The sequence below is a fragment of the Pavona decussata genome, unplaced genomic scaffold (assembly GCF_977016875.1).
Source record: "Pavona decussata unplaced genomic scaffold, jaPavDecu1.1 SCAFFOLD_184, whole genome shotgun sequence".
NCBI classification, from domain to species: Eukaryota; Metazoa; Cnidaria; class Anthozoa; order Scleractinia; family Agariciidae; genus Pavona; species Pavona decussata.
The window spans coordinates 308,665-325,890 of NW_028145593.1; the positions used below are offsets into that span (position 1 = coordinate 308,665).

General features: G+C 38.6%; 1 protein-coding gene across 1 annotated transcript in view; it reads right to left on the reverse strand.

Annotated features, from left to right (window-relative positions):
• The window catches only part of LOC146462787 (uncharacterized), a 225,045-nt gene that overhangs the window by 126,810 nt on the left and 81,009 nt on the right, over positions 1-17,226 (reverse strand). The window contains exon 11 of the mRNA XM_085085071.1: positions 9,585-9,656. Within this exon, the coding sequence (XP_084941197.1) occupies positions 9,585-9,656 (72 nt within the window). The remainder of the gene's footprint in view (positions 1-9,584; positions 9,657-17,226) is intronic.

Sequence of the window (17,226 nt, forward strand, 5' to 3'; positions counted from 1 at the left end):
TTTCCTCGAGCAAGCTTGGCAGCTCCATTTTCCACTGACCATCTGTGATTATCGCAAAATTTTCGCTTCTTCCTCCCTGCTTCGGTGCCATGCGTTAAAGTTTTAAATCAAACTCTCCAAGGCCGAATTTTAATGCCAGTTCTCTCCCAGGGGGGGTACTCGGGTAAATTAGTTACGGGGAGGTGCGAATGAGGCCAAATTTTGAAACCCAAAAAAAGTCCCGTCACGCTAAGGAAAACCCAAAAAAAGTCCAGCAGCCAAAAACGTAACCCCAAAAAAGGTCCAAATTTTTTAAGCATCAAAAACAATTAAAGTCAAAAAAAAAAAAAAAAATCTTAAGGGCAAAAAAAGTCCACCAAAAAATTTCAAACCCGAAAAAAGTCCCAAGCTGAGAATTTCAAACCCAAAAAAGGTCTTCGCACGTCCCCGTCCCTAATATACCCGAGTACCCCCCCTGGGAGTTCTCTCAGCCCAAGAAATGACAACAGATGCTTCTTTAGAGACTGAACTGTCTCTATTGTAGCTCATCGCAATTGATTGGAATACGGCTTCGGTGTCGTTCGAATACCGTATTCGAATCTTATCAACGCGGCAAAAGCTAGCAATCGCCTTTATTCGGCGCCGGAACGAGCGGACACGGTATAGACTCGGTATATTGCTAGAGCGCGTTCCACGTAAATTTGGGTCATGTTAGAGAAAACTATTAACTAATATGAATTGTTAGTATAAAATATGACGCCCTACTCTGCTGTTGTTTATTATACACGTTTGTTTGTTGTTTGGTGATTTGGTATAAAATATATCAATTATTAGCCGAAAAACGTAGCAGCAGGTCTTTCGTCAGTTGTCAGTACCAACGAGTATAAATGTCAGTTGTCGGTTAAATTTTATGCTATTTGTCAGTTGTCAGTTAAAATTTTGGCTATTTGTCAGTTGTCAGTTAACCCCATCCAGACCCTCTAATTCGGGTCGACCAAAATTGTAATTTAGCTCATCTCATGTAACGTTCGACGTTTCAGATCCGGGCCTAATTTTTTTTTCATGCTCTTTTGTAAATCGGTCTTGTTAATACTTTTATTCAATTTATTTATTCAATTCAATTTATTTATTCAATTTATTGCTTCCATCACTAATACATTGTTGTTCATGATAATTATACAATACTAAATAAAATAGTGATGAGGGAGTCTATAGAAAAGCAAAAAAATGCTTGAAGTTATAGATCCCTTTAGATTGAGGTCAACTGCAACTTAGCTAGCTATATTCTTATATTCATATTTACACATCTGGTATTATTACTAGTCAAGATTTCAAGAAAATAATCAACGAAGCAATAAAATAGAAAATTGTACTTAATTGGAGGGAAAAATTTGCAACTGCTGATTTGTCAAGAATATTTTTTTGATTTTTCTCTTATACAAATGTAATGCTTTGATTTTTCTTGTTTTGTCATCAATGGTGTTCCATATTTTTGGACCTTGATAGGCCAATGAGTATTGACCAAGTTTGGAAGACTTTCGCGGAAGATGACAGTCATTTGCATGTCGTGTATCATAACTATGTATTTGGGAATTAGTTGAGAAAAGATATGTCATATTTTTTGGAAGCTGATTATTATAGAATTTAAACATAAAAAGAGAGATTTCTGGCTCAGTTATTTCCCTAACTTTTAATATTTTTAGCTCTTTGAAGGCATCAACTGTACTGTCTCTATACTGTACTGTACTGTCTCTATACTTAATTTTGGCTATGGTCCTAACTGCTCTTTTCTGAAGTGTGACAATTCTAGACAAATTGTTGGCCCAAATAATATTACAATAGTGGATGTATGGGTAAACAAGAGAGTAGTATAAAGTTTTGATTGTTACTTTAGATAGAAATTGCCCTACTTTAAACATGATTCCAACATTTTTTGATATTTTATTAGTTATTAAGTTGATGTGAGGTTTCCATGTTAGGTTTTCATCTATTATTGTACCCAGAAACTTGCATTCACTTACTCTGTTAATAATGCTTTCATCTATTTTAAGATCAATGGCATCACTCTTAATATATTTTCTGTTTGAAAATAACATATAATTTGTTTTAGAGATATTTAAAGATAATTTATTTGCTTTGAACCATACTGAGAGCTTTGTTAATTCTTTATTAGTTATAGTGAATTATTAGTTATAGTGAATTATTAGTTATAGTTATTCAGACATCAGTTTTGAAATGGAACTATTGTGCTCCGTTTTCGGTTTTGGTTCACACTATAAAAGAAGGGTAACCCTCCTAGAACGGTCATAAGATAGCCCTCCTTTACATGTGTAGGGTTATCCTTAGGGCTATGTCTGCCAAAAAAGCCGCGGAAACCTGAAACCATCGCTTCGAAATCGACGCCGCTGAATTCACACTTCGTATTTTACTCTTTGATATATTTGAGAAACAGTTCAACGGTTTCGGGTTGATCGATTGGCCGCTTTTCTTTTTTCTTTCGATTTACTGCATGGCTGATTAAGTACGGCTCCAGAACAATCACATCATCAGGGAATGATATTTTCCAGTCGCCAAGCTGTTGCCCTCGTTCCGGTTTGGATTCGCCGCTCTGTCAACATAGCTCACCGAAATATTTCTCCAGGTTTATACCCGTGCGAAGCCATGTAACAGTAATCTGATCGCTTTAAATTTGACCCTTCTAGGAGGGTAACCCTACCATAAGCGTTTAAATGGCTTAAACAAACTAAAATGGTGACCCTCCTAGAAGGGTAACCCGAGCAAGCAGAGAGGGTTCCCTCCTCCTAGGGTAACCCTACCTCGCATGTAAACGAAACCGGAAAAAAAACATTAGGGAACCCTCCTGGAGGGGTAACCATTCCATTAGGGCTACCCACCCTCCATGTAAACAGACACTAACATGGCATATTTCGGTTTAAAAAGGATGTTGTTCCACAAATAACCTGACAAAAATGACTCTTTTGATTAACCCTTTTCCCCTCTATAATAGAACGAAAAAAAAAAAAACCTAATACGCTTACATCACCCAAAGGTCTACTGTGAAACCTTTTATTTTAGTTTCATGACAAATTTAAATCAAAACGGAACAAAGGTGACGTTTTCAAAATCCCCGGACGGCAAAAGCAACTTGGTTAAATTCTTAAGTGTACGAAGGCGAAAACTGCCTTTCAAAATTATATTCGTATAACGTTTTATCAGTTTCCCGCAGAACTTTAATTTTCTTCAGCATTGGCACAGGCGTTACTGGTTTCTTCTTAGGATTTGAGTGTACTTTCCCTTCTTTTCTCCCCAATATTTTGGTCTACCTTGCATTTTTTGTTTTGATAACTTACTTACACAGGGTTTTTACCATAAACTTCAATGATAGCAAACATTTTACGAAACATATTTCTTGGAGTTGGCTACCCGTGATCCGTTTCAGGCTTTAGTGCTTGCGTACCAATTTGAAAACGACACACCATAGCATCGTATATTGTAAGCATTTGCCTTACATGTGAAGCCTATTTCCAACGTATGTTATATTTCTAATTAGCTACATCTGACTCGATCAGTAAAAGGTAATCCATGATCTGTGCATTTCGACAAGTGGATACGACCGTCAAATAAAGTAATCCATTCGAAAATTGGGCTGGCGCACTGTCGATAAGTTGTAGAGACTTTAGATTTGTGGAATGGACAATATTACAGTCCATTATCTGAGATGACCACGTCAAGCTAAAAGATTTATTCTACAAAGGCCAATGTCCTAGGCATTAAAACAAATAGCTTCGTATTGTGTAAGTTTTATTCTATTTTATCAGCTGCTATTCCTTGCTCTTCATTTTTCCTTCTATGTTCTTGGACATGTGGACGAGTTCCACCGGCTTGCAGAAAGAATTAATGAAAACAAAGTTCGCTTTCATATGTCCAACATATCGTTACCGTTGATATATTTTGGTTCTGTTGTGCGTGTGAGAGTTTGAGGAGGGGTGGGTTGGAATGTAGGCGTTTAATTAGCCGGCATTGTATAGTAACTCGAGTATTGCTAAGCACTCGTACAATTGCAGAATGAATGAAGCTCACTCAGTCCGGAAACTTGTTGCCATCTCAATTTATTTCATTAGTTTTTCATGTTCTGAATAATCTTGTTTTTATCGAAATGCTGTATCTACGCAGTCGCGCGCCATGTTTAAGTCGTAAATCCCTAGAATGTGATGGAATTGAATTGAAAAACGGGCGTGGTTCCTTCCTTTCCTTTTCAAGTTATATGAAGGAAAGAAACCCATTTAAGTGCAGCTGTCTTCTGCTGCGGTTGAGTGTTTTCATTAATCAGGCTATTAAACAATGCACAAAAATACTAACATTCAATAACTCGCCAAGACACACCAGGACAAATCCTACCGGTAAACTCCTGTTTTTGCCTGACTTTACGTTCATGGCGACTTTTTCAAACTAGATCTTAGTCGGCGCGGTAGGCTTACCTTGCCGGTCTTAGTTTGAGAGAAAACCTAAGTTATTTCGAGAAATTCTCGCAAGCTTCTCCGGAAACTTCGCCTTCCACCATTTTTGTAATGTCTATACGACGCACGCGAAGAGTAATGACGAAAGCACCAAATCCCATATCCAGCAATCAGCATTTTGCATCGAGTTTTTCGATGCAGATATTCAAATTCCTGAGACATCACTGCAAGCTCTCTTTCTTCCTTCCCCTCCTTCCCTCTAGAGCTTGCTCGCAGGCTATAAAATGGATATGGGGTCTTGTCAGTGTCTGGTCAGTTGATGTTTGGTTTACGAAGATGATGAACATCACAGAACCTCAAGCTGTAGATATCTTCCTCTCGCAGGTGCAATTGGTTGAAACAGTTCTCAGTAATGAAGTTCAGTATTCATCCGGTGATTTATAAGTTTACCACGTCGGCTGCAGGTACTCTGGTGAGTATCACATACAGAGTCCGTAAGCAAGAAAGCAGCAACTCGACTATACTTTCTTAGTAAGCAACTGAAAACGTGCTGAACTACCATGGAATTATTTGCTGTTTTTCTATACAACCTGTATCCGGCCAGTCGTAGAATATGTATGCCCAGTCTTCCATCATGCTTTTGTTGCAATATTTGTCTGATGACATAGAAAGCCGTGATTACAAAAGCGCGCGCTCCGTATAATGTGCCCGAATGCCTTGTGCAATCCCAACTTATTATTTTGCACAAGGAAAGAGATCAATAACCCTCTGTTTAGAGAAATCGTACAGGATAAAATTCAAAAACCTCATAGCCTTCTGTACGTAGGAAACACCAGCACAGGCTGCACGCGCAGTAAGAAGTACTTTAGGGTTCCGCCTTTCAAGAATACTTTGATCACATATGAGAGCACTAATTTTTCGAAGAATTTTTTTTTACATAATTTTTAGGCGTTTAAGATGTGTATAGTTTCATATTTTTTCATCAGTTCTAGATTTTAGTATTTCGTGGTATCCTATTTTATAATATAAAGTAGACGTAATTCAGCCGCCCGGGTGCTGCAATGATTTATCTTATTAAAACTATCTATCTTAGCAAGTTTCACTTACTGAATTGTTCTGTTTTACAAATGTGACATGTTTAACCAAGCCACTTTGTTCAAATCGAAATTTTTAGACCTTAAACTTCGAAGATAAATAAAATTTACATGACCAACATGACAAATAAGTTCCCTTAGCTGCCCGAAAGTGCGTAAAAAACGTGCGCCAATACTCAAACAGCGACTAGCCGACTAATTTCGTGCATCGGCATTTCCTCTTGTGACGTCATCTTTCATCTCAATTTCATCCTCTATTACTTACGTGTGTGTAACCAGCTGTATCTTAAAGCAATCTGTAGAAACTCCCCTGGCATTGCGATGAAACTTTGTTCATGTAAACTCGACGTAGGGATAACATGACGTTACGTTCTACTTGGCTCAATATTCCGGGTTGTTAGCCGAAATTAATTTTTGAATTGTAATGTCAGCAAACAAAAGCAGGAACTGAATGCGCTTGAAATAAACCAAATTCTGTTAGGATTACAACTTAAATTGGCATGGCTAGTACTTTCTGTCTATACCTTCGATTCGAATGCTAAAAACAAAAGAAGAGCTTGTAAAATGCAGTTTGACTTTTCAGAAGTTAAGGATTTTGGGGATCGGAGCTTTCAAACGTGCGTCTATCCCCAATGAGTCATTTTCAGCCTCACGCTTTTCGGTCATACAAGTTTGTTTAATAGTAAAGTTGGCTTACGATGTTGAGCCTTAGCTTCTCAGAAGGAGTGGGAGGTCCAACCACTATCGATATATCGAGCAACCAAAATATCATGGGGAAGACATTATCATAAGATCATATTACAGTCCTACTTCTCCTTGCCAACACGTCTCTTGTATGGACATCCCTGTTACGGAAAGTTTTTCGGCTTTGTCACGGCGAAATCTCCACAAATTCCCAATTAAATGACCTCTATAATAGGGATTTTTCTCCATTATGGATAACGGACGCTAAATGAGGACCCAAGTGAGCAAATCATATAGCCTTCTTAAAACGGACCCTTAATTCATAACAATCGTGAGCGGCCAAATTAAAGTTATAAAGGGAGGTTTTAGGGGAACTCCTTGTTACCTACCTTCTAACTGCAAATGTTTAATCCAAATCGGTTGATAAGCCATCTTATCGCATGCACCCTCAGTTATTTTTTAAAGAGATTAGCTAATGCTGCTCAGTAGAAGATCACAAACCCCTTTCATTTGTTACAATGAAATTCATTTACTGCAAGTCCCCTACAGTTGAATGTTCATGAAATTCTACTGTACCTTCTCTCCATTCTTGAATATAAATATTGTGCTCTGTCAGAAATACATACGACTTCTTATGTACTTTGTGTTAAACCTGTTAAACTACTACTTGTTGAGGTGAGGTGTAAGGTTTGCTAGGTGGCTCAGTCATTTAACTTTTTAGAAATTTAAACATGAATTAGTAACAACGTGTATGAGATAATGTGCAATAAGAACTACAACCATGTTACCATTTTAATCATACCAATATTCAATACACATTAAAATGTGTATTGAATAATAATGGTGAAGTCTAAGCCAGCTTAGCCTTGAAGTACACTTAATACGAGGGGCAAGGGGAAGATATTTCATAAAAACACCTCAAAATGTTATTTTCTGATTCCAAAGACCTTTCCTTGTGTCTTTAAAATAGATATTTTGTGTTGGAGAACACAATTTGATTTATTTGATTTCTTTAACTGAATTTTTCAGTTGCACAAAATTGTGTATGGCACCGGGCACAAAATAGTGCTATGTTCAGACACTGGGTACCAAAATATGTAATTATGTACACATTTATTACACCGAGCACAGATTTCATCATGTACAGGGATGTGTTCTTCGTGATTACTGCTTCATCTAGCTTTTTACTTTTGTACTAATATGATGCTGTGCTTGTACATGAAATACCTAAGAGGCGACACGAATGAAGACGATAGGGAAAGATTAGGGTGGATTGTCGCAAAAACCTGTACTGTGTTGGGCAAAGTGTACTGGAATAAACGAAAAACACATGAACACAAGAAATCGGTGCCTCCTTCGGTGTCTGAAAACAAGGTCCCGACCTTGTTCCCGGGCACAGACATCGTGCCCGAATTCTTTCGTGGACTCAGGACTTCTTAAAAGGGTGCGTTCACATTAGTTGCCAGCAAGAATCATACTAGGGCACCGTACGTGCTCGGGAACCAAGTGTAAACATAGCCTAAACCAAGTGTAAACTAGCCTAAAACTTCATTAAATTAAATATCTTGGATTGTTAATTGATGAAACTTTGTCCTGGAAGATACATATTAATTCTGTTGCAACAAAAATAAGTAAGACAATTAGGCTAATCGCAAGGTTACGGCAAATTGTTCCTAATTGCACTCCTCTGAATATTTATCAGTCTCTAATCGCACCTTACATAACCTATGGTCTCATTTCTTGGGGCAATGCATGTAAAACCTTCCTTGATCAAATTCTTGTTCTTCAAAAGCGCACATTGCGGCTACTATATTTTGCTGAAACAAACGACCATGCCATACCTTTTTTTGTTCAAGCAAAAATATTACCAGTATAATTTCTTGTTTTGCGAATCCTTTGCAACCTCATGTTTGATTTAAACGAAAACACTGCCCCAAGAATTATTTTGAATCCATTTTCTCGAATTTCTAGTGTCCATCCTTATAAAACGCGTTCCTCTACCTCTGACCATTTTTATACAAAGGAATCTCGCATTAATGCCAGACAAAATGCATTCTCGCGTGTTGGGGTCAGAATTTGGAACGGGATACCTTCAACTCTAAAAAAAGTGCAAAAAATTCTTTTAAAGAATCCCTAAAAGAAAAGTTATTTGATACACTTGAAACCAAAGACTCCTATATTGAAGTGGAAACGATAATTGACCAAATGAAAAACTGGTCATCCATGTCCTTCTCTTTGCCAGTTTAATCTGATTCTCTTTTTCCCTTTTCATCTCTTTTCTGTTACAATATCAAAGATACCAAAAAAATTACATATAATTTACTTTAATTTTGATGCATAGCCTGATCTAAATCTGCATTATTATGTAAACGAAGATTTTTTTCTGTTTTCCAGCATGTTTGAAATTAACTGTAATTTTTTTTTGTCCATTATGTTCTCGTGCTCGTCTTGTCCCGCCTCGACTAGCTTTGTGGCTATTTGCGGGACAAGCCCCTTATGTAATCTGAATTTATAAATAAATTGTTGTTGTTGTTGTTTTTAACTTGCATCAGAAATTAAAGATAAACAAGGCAATTCTTCGTGATAACATATAGACACCTGGGGCCATATTCACGAGTCCCTCTGAGTTGAGTTGTATCCTTGTTAGTAATGGTCTATTATTAAAAAATACAACAGTTATGATGGATCGTAACTTAGGAGAGCCTCGTGTATTGGGCCCCAGAATTTAACTGTTTAGCTGTTTTATTTTAATCCAGACACCAGCCCGAACAGAAACTGTTAATTTGCTTTGGTGATTGAAAACATTGTTAATAGTTACTCTTAATTGTAGCCGAGATTCCATTTGTTTAACTACAAAAAATCTTACGACAAAAATCGTTCGTTTTCTGTTCTTTACCCTGCGCCAGATGCCTCATCATAGTTTTTTCCTTTATTTCTTTCTTCCTTAAATGCATATGCAAAATCAGGGTAATTTTGATTTTCAGGTTTAAATTGTGGGTTTTTCTTCTCTCCGACGACGACAAAAAAAAAAAGGCCTAATCTTGTGTCGGACGGAACAATTAAAGCCTCTCTTGGTTTCTTGGTACGTCTGTACGCTGTACGTTATGCAGATATGTCAGTTTTGTTGCTGTTTAAAAACAGCAAAGCGACTAATGTTAAATTTATGAAATGCAAAGGCCAGATCTATACATCATTAAAAATAACATAATAAGTTTAAACAAAACGTTATGTAGAGTTGCTTTATCTAAAAACTCTTGATGTTGATGTTATTTTAAATTCCACAGGTTCAGTTCTTGCCTCCATCTTCTTTCCTTTCGGAAGTCCTTATGGGATTACTATTGATACTTTACTACAGAAAGGTCTCACTTACAGCAACCCCAGATTGGTATTGTTATCAAAGACACCCTGGGGCAGGTCCATCAACTGGTTGCTTGTCAAGTTCCTAACAAAAAATAACCATAACTTGGTGTTATATTAAACGTTATTTTCAAAAGGTTTTTAATTTTTAGATAAAGCAGGCGAGCCTTATTGTTCAAATATATTTGTTTTCTTGAAGTATTGGCAATCTCGTTGGATGACCAGCTGTGATTGTAAGTGCTAATGTACGGAGTAAAATTTCTGCATCACCACGACTAGCATGCAGCATAGTAAATAAAGCCTCTCTAGTCCGTAAGGGGGGGGGGGGGGGGGGTCTAACCGAGGTGACTTTCAACCTGCATGAATAACTTTGTTAATATTTAAACAATCGCCATGAAAACTAATCCTGCCGACTTTTTTCAGAAATTCATCTAGGAACAATTTGGTGTGGTCAGTTAGTGTTCATTGCCTTGACATTGACGTTACCAGGGCACCAAATTTTTAACAAATAGTTTTTTTTTTTGCCTTTTATTTTTGTCTCTTACAGACAAAATAAATTATTATATCAGCCGTCATCATTATATCAGCAATACTCCGAATACTTCTAGAAGTTTTGTCGTAAAAATGTCTAATTTTGTTAATTTGGAAATGAGATGAGTTAGGAACAAGCTTTAAGTAAGCGTAAAGGCTGGTTTCCATATGATCGCGGATCGCAGATCGCAGATCGCAATAAGGTCTGCGATCGTCTGCGATCATATGGAAACATACTTCGGTGATCGTGATCGCAGACGATCGCAGATCGTCTGCGATCATCTGCGATCAATTGCGATTGTGCGATCATATGGAAACCAAAGTTTTGCGATCCGCGATCGAAACGCACCCCATAATATTTCGAGTTCTCTCCCACGATTCAACGCTCGTGTGTGTTCGATTGTAGGAACGGTCAACGTAGCAACACTCATTTAGTTGTATTTAAATCATGGCTGAGATTGAACATGTTAGTAACGAGGAATTTATGGAGGACGTTGCACGTTATGAATGTGTTTACCATCGCAGCAGCAAGATTTTAAAGACAAGAACAAAAAGGCCAACTTTCAGGACAAAACCGGGCAGAAGTATAATTTATCGGCCGGGGAAGCGGAGGGCAAATTTCGCAACATAAGAACTGCGTACGGTCCTTATCGAATCCAAAACCGATGTTTTTAACGGTTTTGGAGCTGATGACGCCGTCACTTCACGACAAAAAAAGAAGTTAATTTGCTTGCGCAAAATCTCTGCTCTTCCACGTTTGCGATGTTGTTTGCTCTTCAGCCTACACACGCGTGCATATTTGGCATTTTCTGCTGACCAAAACGTATGGCTACGGTCGGCTCTGCGATCGTTGCGGTTATATAGAAACAGCCTTTTTTGCCCGGGGGAGGACTCCCACATGGAACAGACGGGGATGCTTGTCAGAAATTTTGAATTGAACCCCTAAAGGAGACCATCTGGGCGTGGCTCAAGCTTTTTGTGACCCCTAAAGGAGACCAATCCGGGTCTGGCTTAACCCCTAATGCGGTAAAGAAAACAAGTTAAAAAGAAAATTTGACTTCTGTTTCTCTTCGCGTAATTCTGTGTTTCTTCACGGAACCCTAGACGAGACCTTGGCGCCTTAAAATATTGGCCCTTTGCCCGGAACACCCTAAGCGAGATCAAATTCCAAAATTTACACCCCTAAGCGAGACGACGAGCACCCCCGTCTGTTTCATATGGGAGTCCCCCCCCCCCCCCCCCGGGCTTTTTTGCGATTGTCTGCCATTGTTTGCGATCTGCGATCTACGATCGTCTGCGATCGTCTGCGATTATATGGAAACCAGCCTTAAGTGGGTTTAGTCTGCAAAATTGGTTCAAAACCCTGCATGGCTTACGGCGTTTCGTAACAACTTTAAGATCAATGGCTTAAAACAAAGTATTGAGACGGTAAATACATACGGCCAACACTTTGAAAATAGACAAGCTGAGTTATTTCAAACAACGCGTGTTCGGGCAGACAAAACACAAATTAACATGCTACTATATTCTGCTTGCAAAATATTAAAAAAATATGACCGCATTAGTTTGTCTCCAGGATTTGCTGTTAGCAGCTTGTGGGAAAATTGGACCTCAAAACGAATACTCTGGCAAAGGAAAGCCAAGCAAGGATATATTGCTCCAAAAAGGAAAGAAACGTTCAATAATCAATAGAAGTCATCGTTACAAAGTTTCAGGAACAAAACCCGCAGCCTCAGTGGTTCTGAGTCGCTATAAGAGTGATTCTGAAAGATGCTCAGTACTGCCAGTGTAGCGTGTCATGATTTACCAACAAAGAAGCTAGATTACAGATTGGAAAAGCCAGTTTTCATGGCCGTTTTTCCCGTTTTTTCAAACCCAAAGAAAACTGATACACAGCTTAATTAAAGGGGCAGTATCATGGGAGATCGATGGGAGATATCATGATTTTTGGCCAAAACTCACAAAATTTAAATTTTGAACACTGTGTTAATTAATTTCTCAATCGCTAATTTAAAGTAATGTTAATAGTGATTCTAAGACGAAAGGTTGAACCAAAATATCGTACAACCGGCGATTTTCAGTGCGTTACAACAGCGAAATTTGAAAACGTCCGCCAGACGTTTTCAAATTTGAACCCCTCTCTATCTTGGTCATCTTCTGGCCAAAATATCCGTGGGTAGTTTCTTTGCATTCTGATAGTCTTTAAATGGAATTTTGTCGTTACACCTTGGCTGCTATCAACCGAATAGCGTTTTCCCGATTTTTAATGTGTTACTAAATATAGCGTGATACTGTCCCTTTAACAGAACAATGCCCGGCCCGGAAACCTTCACTTCTCTTCAAATATTTCAGTTTCCTACTCGGAGACTAAAGAGCGTAGGGTGTACGGCAGACACAAAACGCCCTTTCGAAAGGTTTGCAAAGGAGAGCCACCTTTTTGCGTTAAGTCTCGCAAAAGATGGTCAATTGGACCCTTTCAATCGCGTACAGACGGTTCAACGTTTTTTGATCAACAAATATTTCGACTGCTATTTGGTCAATGTTTAACAGTGTATCATGCCATGTTAAATGCTAACGTTGAAAAAAGCTATTCAACAAGTTGAACTGAAATTGTGTAGGGTTCTACTCCGTTCAACGACGGCAGCATTCAACGTGTTGAACGACAAAGGTCTAAAGTTTCTGGGAAGGAGAAGCAAAAAAAAAAAAAAACACGGATGAGCGGAAGAGATGACAGTCATTGCTGTGAAATTGTATTGCACGGCGCCTTTTAACCATGATAAAAGCCATATGGAAGGCCGTTTGCTTATTTGACTTCTCCTTTGAAGCGTTTGAAAGGTTTAGTTCAAATGTTTCCCACATTTGACTTCACCCTTGACAAGAATCAGTGGAATAGCAACCTATGCTATGTCTCTACTGAAAAGGCGTGTATAATTGTATTATGCTATATTATAATCAGAAAAATTAAGAGTAACGCTGTTCGACGTTTCTTATAAAATGCTTTAACAAGCAACTGACCATCCGATATATTATAATCACATTTTTTATTATCACAAGATGATACTACTGTAACCGTGGCAGGTGAAAGATGGGATTTGACAGACGACCAGTGTAAGAGCGTAGGGTGGGAGGTTGGGGTGGGGTGGGGTGGGGAGAGGGAATTTTGTAGAGAACAACCCTGCGTGAAGAGTAGAAACTGAGGGAGTGAATGGGTTCGAGTGGGATTGGCACTAAGCTACGGAGGGGCCAAACTCGCTAAAGTCACATATAAGAATGCGTGAAAAATCACTAGCAACTTTGACATGTCACTTTGCAATACAAGCAGAATTACTTCACGCGAGACAAACTATTGAAACAGACTATAAAGTTGCAGAATGCTTCTAATGGTGACAGGCACAGCAAGGGCTACAGGGCTCACTCACCCCAGTTTAAATATTCTATGGAGTAGCATTATTGAAGTTAACATGACTCTCGTATATAAGATTCGCTAAATAAGCGTATATAACGGTTTAGCAGTGCTGATATTTGACTTTACCTTCGACGCGCATCAAAGGCAAAGACTGTGAACTTGTGTTCGTATTTCACGCTTGTCAAAAGTGTAAGTAAAGAGGTTTGACGCAGATATCAAGACACGAAGATTACTGCATACATGTTGCTCACCGAATACGCGGGAAGGACAAAACTATTTTCTTGCCCAATCAGGAGGCAGTGCTGGCTGGGCTGTTTGGAACTGGTCAGTAAGCAGTCCGTCCTCTTACTTTTCTACGCCTAATTTTTCCCGCCTATTTTCACTTTTCCAAGCCCGCACTATCTTCCTCTTGGTTTCGAAGGATGTTGGATTCAAAGAATGGTTAACATTATAGGCTATCAGCTGAGATAACTCTTAGACTTTGTTCAGGGGAACAAAGAAGCTGTTTTTAATGTCAAAATCCTGGACAGATACAAGAACGGTAAATTTTATTTCCAAAGCAAGATTATTTTCACCCAATCGTCACAAAAGGATGATCTTCAATTGAGAATGAACATTCATTTGCTTTTTCATTTTTTTTTTCTTTATTTTTTGCCTGCTATCTAGAACCTAAATTAGCCAGGGAGCTAACAAGACAACCTAATGGTTTATTTAGCTTCCTTGCTTTGCACATTAATTTAACTAATAATTAATTTTATTTATATAACACCACTAAAAGATTGTAAGAATCAACATGTAAATAGAAAAAAAGCACAAATAAACATTATTATTATTATTATTATTATTATTATTATTATCACGTTTTTCATCCAATGGTGGCGTCCAAATTGTCTCCGATTCATGTCAAAGGTGTGTCAAGGATATTAACGATCTTCCCTTTTCTTAATCTTTCTCCTTTGACAAATTTCACCACCAAATGGTAGATTTGCTAAATTTTAAGGCGCCGCAGAAGTTGCGTTAGGCTGTACACCGAGCCTTACGGATAGTAGGATATACTTATTAATAACGGTTTCTCGTCGCGACGAACAATTAGCTATGTAGACGAAGAGTGTTTTACACGTAATGAAAAGCACATTAGCTAATTCAAGTAAAAGAAACATTATTTTGTGGAGAACGTACTAATTTACAGTTGTGCCGTGAAATTACTTTGCAATCATCCAAAAAAAAATTGTTGCTACGACAAGTGACAAGGTGCAGTAAGCTGCTGGGTGGTTAAAAGAAAACGTCAGGTTTTTCGCAAACAAACAATCTAAAAAAAGAGCAAGGCTGATTTCACGGTCAGGGAAGTATATTTTCCAATATTTCGAAGGCCACGGCCTTTCTTCTTCAGGGTATGTTTGAGACTGACCCTGTGGCAAGATACGTTACAATTTTAAACAGCTACAATAGATACCTGAAAAAAGGCTAAAGCTACATAAACAAAAACGTTACAATTTGAAATTTGAAAATACAACTGGTAAATAGGTATAAGCTAACGTTACAACGTGGTAGACGAAAACAAAATACGTAACAATGAGTTAATTACATAACGTAGGAAGATGAAAGACGGGAAAAATGTTCATGTCTCATCTCTCTTATTAAGACCTAAGGGTTCAATAGTTTGACCTCTGTCGATGAGGTATGCCTCTCTAGCTTTGTGTACACTGTCACGATTAGATTTGATGAGTTCGAGAGGAATTAGTAGCATGTCAGAAGCGTTATGGTCGTTAGAGAGAAAATGTTCTGAAACTGTGGTGGGTTTGGAACTGTTTGTTTGTTTGTCGACTGGTCTACGGTGTTCGTTAAAACGGTCTTTAAGTCGTCGTTTTGTTTCTCCTATGTATTGTTTGTGGCAGCGGTTCAAGTGTACCATGTAAATAACGTTTTTAGAGTTACAGTCTATATGATGAGTAATATGTCTAGTTTCGCCGGTAGAATGAAATGTGTAGCTGGTACGTCCGTCTGTTATGTAGTTGCAAGTTAAACAGTTGTCTCCACATCGAAAAGATCCATAGGGTAGGTTGTTTTGTGTGGGATTACGTAGTTTGGTGCTAACTAGTAAATCACTCAGGTTGTTGGTCCGTCGGAAGGCAACAAGAGGTGCGGCTTTGAAAACGTTAGCGCAGCGGGGAGATGAAGATAGGATGTTGAAGTGTTTGTGAATAATGGATGATACAGAACGAAGGGCTGGATTGTATGTGACGACAAGGGGTACTCGTATAGGTTGGTTGGTGTCGGAGGTGTCTTTCGTAGCTATAGCGTCGGAACCGGTGGGATGCCGTTAACACGTCCTATTTCTTGGTTGAGGAATGAAAGATTGTATCCCCGTTTGTTGAGATAGGTTCTGAGTTCGTTTGTTCGGAGTTTAAAAGTTTCGTCAGAAGAACAAATACGTCGAAGTCTGAGAGCTAAGCTGAATGGAATGGCTCTCTTAGTGTGTCTAGGATGACATGAAGATTGTAACAAGTATTGATGTTTGTCAGTAGGCTTAGTGTAAAGGTCGGTAGTGATAGTGCCGTTATAGAGAGACACACTGACGTCCAGAAAGGGTATAGATGTGAGAGAATAATTGGATGTAAATTTAAAAGTGGGGTGAATGTTATTGAGATAAGTAGTGAAGGTTTGGAGGTCGTCGAGAGAGTGTGTCCATATCATGAAGATGTCGTCTATGAAGCGCCACCATATGTATGGTTGAAATGGAGCACGTAGTAATGCGTCCGTCTCAAATTTGGCAAGAAACAAATTGGCGTAAGAAGGAGCCATTCTGGTTCCCATAGCAGTTCCGTGAGTCTTTAGATAGTGTTTGTCGTTGAACGAAAAATTGTTCATGGTAAGGATCATGCGTATGAGGTCACATAAAGTTTCGGAACTTATGGTAGAGGGGTTGCGGTTACGTGTTTCGAGGAAGTGTCGACACGCGTTGATGCCTTCGTTATGAGGTATGTTGGTGTAGAGAGAAGAAACGTCCAGAGTGACAAGAATGGCGTTATTGGGTAATTGTCCGAGTTGTTGGAGTTTGTTAAGGAAGTATGTAGTGTCTTTTATGAAGGATTGTGTAGTCTGTACCAGAGGTTTGAGGTGATAGTCGACAAACTGAGAGATGCGTTCTGTAGGGTGAGAGTTACTGGAAACAATGGGACGTCCGGGGTTACCTTGTTTGTGTATTTTGGGTAGTATGTCAAATCGTCCGGGTTTGGGATCAGTCTGTATTAAAAAAACGTTTAGTGTGATCGTCAATAATCTTGTCACGGTGCATGCGTTTCTTGCATTGTATTTGAAGGAGTTTAATCATTTCGCGAGATGTTCTTGTCAGTAATTTTGTCCATCGACGCTGTAACTGTTCACAGGATGATGATTCAAACGTTGGTCTACATTTGATAATTAAGCCTTTGGGAATGATCTTGCCGACATCTTCATGCTATGCGATTACGCTATGCGATTCCGATTACTAGTAATCGGAAGGTCTTAGGTTCGACTCCTGATAGGAGCACTCGGATTTTTTTCCGAGTATGCCTGTGTCACTTTCTAAAAATAATACATCATTCTCATTCATTCACCAGGCTGGAAATATACCATCACATTTATTTCACAGTTTATCACTGGTTTTCGCAAACAGTTTGGTTGCGTAGATAACTGCGAATCTTTCCCTCTAAGTTAATCTTTCATCCGCAGTACATAA